Source organism: Phyllobates terribilis, unplaced genomic scaffold (genome assembly GCF_046119375.1).
Source record: "Phyllobates terribilis strain yellow unplaced genomic scaffold, ASM4611937v1 Scaffold_9__5_contigs__length_417890890, whole genome shotgun sequence".
Classification (NCBI taxonomy): domain Eukaryota; kingdom Metazoa; phylum Chordata; class Amphibia; order Anura; family Dendrobatidae; genus Phyllobates; species Phyllobates terribilis.
Genome location: NW_027362769.1, coordinates 388,355,135 through 388,361,134, shown reverse-complemented (window position 1 = coordinate 388,361,134; position 6,000 = coordinate 388,355,135). Strand labels below are relative to the sequence as shown.

At 40.9% G+C, this 6,000-nt stretch overlaps 1 protein-coding gene across 1 annotated transcript in view; it reads right to left on the bottom strand.

The window, feature by feature from the left end:
- Positions 1-1,450: 1,450 nt before the first annotated feature.
- LOC141162495 (natural cytotoxicity triggering receptor 3 ligand 1-like) overlaps positions 1,451-6,000 on the bottom strand; it is a 34,332-nt gene continuing 29,782 nt past the window's right edge. Inside the window, exon 4 of the mRNA XM_073648664.1 lies at positions 1,451-1,787. Coding sequence (XP_073504765.1) covers positions 1,783-1,787 — 5 coding nt within the window. The 3' untranslated portion in view covers positions 1,451-1,782. The remainder of the gene's footprint in view (positions 1,788-6,000) is intronic.

Genomic DNA, 6,000 nt, shown 5'->3' with positions numbered 1-6,000 from the left:
GCCAAAAATTTTGATTTTGGTTTCATCTGACCAGAGCACCTTATTCCACATGTTTGATGTGTCTCCCAGGTGGCTTGTGGCAAACTTCAAACGAGACTTTTTATGGATATCTTTGAGAAATGGCTTTCTTCTTGCCATTATTCCATAAAGGCCAGATTTGTGCTGTGTATGACTGATTATTGTCCTATGGACAGACTCTCCCACCTCAGCTGTAGATCTCTGCAGTTCATCCAGAGTGATCATGGGCCTTTTGGCTGCATCTCTGATCAGTCTTCTCCTTGTTTGAGATGAAAGTTTAGAGGGACGGCCGGGTCTTGGTAGATTTGCAGTAGTGTGATACTCCTTCCATTTCAATATGATCGCTTGCACAGTGCTCCTTGAGATGTTTCAAACTTGGGAAATCTTTTTGTATTCAAATCCGGCTTTAAACTTCGCCACAACAGTATCTCGGACCTGCCTGGTGTGTTCCTTGGTCTTCATGATGCTCTCTGCACTTGAAACAGAACCCTGAGACTATCACAGAGCAGGTGCATTTATACGGAAACTTGATTACACACAGGTGGATTCTATTTATCATTACCAGTCATTTAGGAGAACATTGGATCATTCAGAGATCCGCACTGAACTTCTGGAGTGAGTTTGCTGCACTGAAAGTAAAGGGGCCGTATAATATTGCACGCCCCACTTTTCAGTTTTTATTTTTTTTAAAAAGTTTAAAATATCCACTAAATTTGTTTCCACTTCATGATTGTGTCCCACTTGTTGTTGATTCTTCCCAATAAAATTAGAATTTTATATCTTTATGTTTGAAGCCAGAAATGTGGCAAAAGGTAGAAGAGTTCGAGGGGGCCAAATACTTTCACAATGCACTGTATATTGATGTGGTTTCCAAATATCCATGCATGGTGTTGATATCAGCCTACTATAGGTGTGGCATAGAAATGTAGCATTGCCTTTGCTATGTGATGTCCCTGGTATGGAGTAGAGACAACCAGTCTACCTCAGGGGCAATTATCTCTCCTCGCCTATATTATCACCTCTATGCTAATCAGGAAACATGTAGAGAACCTTTGGTCTATGGTAGACTAACTGTCTCCTTGCTTATGGCTTACAGAGGAGATGCTGCCAGGTGTACAGTGATATTGAATTTGTTATGTATCTAATCCATAACCTAGTGCACTACCTAATCCTATCAGTTTTATAAATACCTCTGGAGGAATCTACTAGGTAACAGTACATGGTAGACACAGAGGCCGTTATTAGGCCTTAAATTGCCAAAGGAAACCAGAGACACCAAACTATTGTGCTGTGGTTGGGCGATAGGCTGACTGAAGAAGTAATCTCCTTCTGTCAAATTCCTCATACACTGCTGTCTGGAAGTTTGATCGACAATAATGGCGGCCAATAAATTCTGTGCATTGTGCACCTTAACAGTGAATCAATAGAACAGTAGGGGGCGTAACAATATGTATATAACAGTAATATCTGCACACAGTAACAGTTTATAAAATGGTATAAACTGAGAAATTGTTCTTTAGGATTAATCTGTTATGGATATAGCTACAGGTAACTTCATTACAGTAACATATTTTACATAAAACAACTTATTTCTATAAATTCACAACAGTTAGGGTACAGTGTGTAGAGTAAGTAACCCAATCGCTGTTTAATAATCGCTGGATAAGATAAAAGAATCACATCAGCTTCCGCCATCTTTCTGAAAAGTCAAGAATTTTGCTTCTTTTTGCTTCGGTATCCTCAGTAACATCATCTGCTGCTCTATTAGCCTACAAGAAAATACAGATTATTATTTTTCTTTTTAAACCTAATTTCTATGTCTAAAATGATCAGGATGTTGCTCCTCATCATGTCGAGGTTACTCTGTATACAGACGTCAGTCTAGGATTCAGATATGCAAATATCTTCTTCATAGAGGAAGAGGATTGAACCTATAGTGCCATCTATTGGGCAAGTCAACATCGACCCTTAAATGGAGGCTTGCCACTTAAATTAGGATAAAAAGCCATACCAGATGCTCCATATGCAGACGCAGGTTTCAGGTGTTTACCCCTCATCAGTGCAAAGCAGGAGTTCTCATTTGGCTAGGAGAGAGGCCTATGGCATCAGGTCTAAGTGGAAACGTTTCACCAAGCCAGCATAAGGAGCCATGCAATGCTACTCTGGTAATTTCAATATGCAAATATCCTGTTCAGTGAGGAACATGACTTGAAGGCTAGCTCCACCTATTGGATGTAGCATTCCTAAAAATCAATATCAACCCTTTAACATGCCTTGCTACATGACTTAGGATAAGAAGCTAAACCAGACACTCCATTTGCGGACATGCGTTTTGGGGTGCTTGCCCCTCATCAGTGCAAAGCAGGAGATAATTTGGCTAGATGTGAGTCCTGTGACATGGGGTCCTAAGTCACGAGGCAAGGCTCGTTAAAGGGTTGGTATTCCCAACTGGTTGAACTAGAGTTTCCATCCTCTTCCTCTCTGAAGATGCCTACAAGTCTTCTGACACCGGCTTGGAACTTTCCGCAAGAAAAATACGTCACCACCTTGGATTCTAGAATTCAGGTCACATTTAACATCTCATACCCTAAATGTACAAAGGACACTCTCTGGCCATTGAGGACGGAGCACAAGGACTGAGGACTGAACAATCATGAGAGAATAGCCGTTGAATGTATCAGGCACATACTGAGCACGGCGGAGGCCAGACAGTCACTAGGGACAATAAGGAACAGGACAACACGTGGTTTATGGAAAACATTTTTGAATGTTGGGAATCGCTGCTTCGATGCTTCATACTCAGATACATATTACAGATCTGTCAGATCATCTCAAATTAATCTATCTGCAAAAATAACAATACTGGTCCCTTTATCAGGTGCACTATAAAGAGACTGATTCATTATTACATTTGCGCTATTTTCATTTGTGTGTTTTAGGCCTGTTTTTTATTTGCATAACATTCTTCTTTTAATTGGCGCATTTTTTGGAGTCTACTTTTTAGTTCTTCAGCTGGTTTTTAGGTTCTCTATTTTCGGCTTTGTTTTGTAATCCATAAGTTTGCAACTGACTCATCAGTTGCGACTTTTTAAAAAGTCGTAACATTTTTATATATTCCAGTCCCTTTTTATATACTTTTTATATACTCTGGTAAAATTTTATTTACGGCAGATATTTTTGTGCAAATAATAGAGTTGCGTGCGGCATGTTGACGGAATGTGCAACGTTTTGTTCTAAAAAGGTGTAAAGATAATAGACAAAAGTGAAGAGCGTTTCTTTAAATTGAGCAAAACTCATGAACCATGGCGCCACTTTAAAGAGAAGTGACTTAAATAAAAGTGCATATAATGATATCTCAAGAAAAGCCCGGACCATCCATTTTTTTAGCCGATGAGGTGGGAGAAGATTCAGAACAAGAGCTCAATGGAACCTTTGGTTCTCACATAATAATCACAAAATTTGTAATTACTGTTTTTTTATACTGATTTTACAAAGCTCTTGAATTGCCTCTTATTCTGCCCTTCTGCCGAACAGTGGACATTACCAGCTTTTCTTTTTAAAACACTTGTCAATAATTTATAATAATGGAGCTCTCTCTATAAAAGGATTTAGCTTTTGCGGCAGGAGCCCTTGGGTTGCATCCACAGAGTAGCTGCTGGACGATGCAACGAGGTGAGAAAATACCATGCAGAAGTCGCGTCAAAACCAGAATCAAAAGTCCAGGAAGTTAAGCAGATTCATTAGGCAGGTAGAATTGTCAGAAAAAGGTCCGTTGGTCAACTGCAGAAGGGCATCAATGAGTTAAACAATGGAGTAATGATGGGTCAACAACAGGGGTCAGTCCATTGTATAGAGCACCTGAGCAGTATACAAAGACAGTAACCGGCAATGACAAATGAACTAATAGGGATAGGGATCAATACAGCAGCTAGTTTGCTCATTGGTAGTTGGACTCGTCTACCTATTGGTTCGCTGGTCGGCCTCAGTGATTGTCAGGACAGGACCATAAGTGACAACATTGCTGAAATTCATCTTATTATCTAAAGGCAATGTGTAACAGAGGTGTCCAAAGGGATTGTGGTAGTAGTCACTGTCCCCTATACTGTCCGCGCCATCACTAGGAATGGAGCTGCGGTGGAGACTGATACAAGACCAGAAAAGGTGAAGAAATCACAGCCTGTATCCAGATGATGAAGAGTATTGGATATTTTAAGAAAATTTTAATAGGTTAGAGTAGGGCCCGGCCAGAAGAGTCTACCTTATTGTGGTGTCAGCTTTAAAAATCTTTTACCCAAAACAAAAGCTGCTGGCTATGTATGTGATCTGGTGTTCGCTGGGAAATGGTAATGTGTGGTTGGTGAGGACGGGGTGCAGAAGTGGAATTTTTCCAAGAGTGGGCGGTGGGGCTGTAGAAGGTTCGAGGGATGGAGGCGAGGCCTGGGCGGAGTCTCAAGGGAGCCTGAAAATTTTGCCAGTATGGGACCCCGAAATTCATGGTGGCAGCTCTGGGTGAAAGTAATTTGAACATTATATAAGCTGTGTTTGCATTACAGAGTGCAAGACATATTCAATTGAATCCAAAGGGAACTCATAGTGTTCTACACATATTCTCCAGGCAATTAGAGGCTTTTTAATTATGGGAAAACTCCAAATTCATTTGCTGCAAATCAAATGTTTTGGGAAAATGTGTCCAAGTTGGCAAATTTCTAACAATCTGTTCACCTCTATTAATAATAATAATAATAATAATAATAATATTATGGCCATGGTGTAGTGGCATTATTTGTTTCTTGTATGTGGTGTTAGTATATTGGTCTTGGTATAGATAGATAGTGTGAGTGTTGTAAGGCAGCTATCGGACACATAGCTGATGGGAGGTATGTGTCACAGAGGTAGTTGTCATCAGTGATGTAATCCCGGAGTGTTGCGCTAAAGTCTGTTTGTTTTCTTTTTGCTTTTTCTGACAAATTGTTTATGAAGTAATAAACCAACATGGACATTTACATAAAAACTCTTTCTGTTTGCCTCGCAACGCACTCAAGTGAGTAGAAACCCTACTGTGTATATAATAATTTCTGTTATTCGGTAAATATATATGACTGTATTATTAAGAAGTATTACTTACAAAATCAAAATGATCTTATCTTAACATGTACTTCTGTCACATTCATATACGGTATTTGTGATATTATTTATGGGTGGCTAACACAGACTCTATCAATACTACAGCGGCCAACGCAGCTGAGCAATATGCTAGTAAGTGTGGGAGGGCGGAACAGGAGGTCCAGGTCCAAATTTTGCCCTGGGGCCATAGAACTCTAGATAGGCCACTGACTAAAACTTCAGGAAAAGAGCACAAAGGTGGGGACCAGATAAAAAGTGTTTATAACTGGCAGTGGGAGAGGAGAATCAGGAGCTTATATTGAGGACAGCCCGACCCAGGACTCTCAGCGAGGAGACAATACTAAAGCTAGGAATTAACTCCCAAGCTCATTGCCTGGTCAGCACCACCAAGTCTCAGGGAGTTAAACAAGACTGTCACTTTGTGGCCCACATCAAAGCTGAGCTGGTGCCTGGTGAAAGAAGGAGAAACAGAGGAGGCAGCTACCAACATGGATGTCACATCAATAGTATCAGTGATGAAGATGACCAGAGCCAGGTGGCATTACTAGTGGAGAAAGTGATGAGAGCTAGACAGCAGTACCAGGAGAGAAAGTGGTCAGAGAGATAAAGCAGTACCAGTGCAGAAGGTGGTCAGGTTCATATAGCAGTTCCACTGCAGAAGGAGGTCAGGAACATATAGTAGTACCACTGCAGAAGGAGGTTATGTACATATAACAGTACCAATGCAGAAGGAGGTCATGTACATATAGCAGTACCACTGCAGAAGAAGGTCAGGTACATATGTGGTGCCCTGCTGCGCATTAGTGCCACAGATCCCAGAGGGGTGCATGGATGGACTTCTCCACAAGAGGCCCTCAG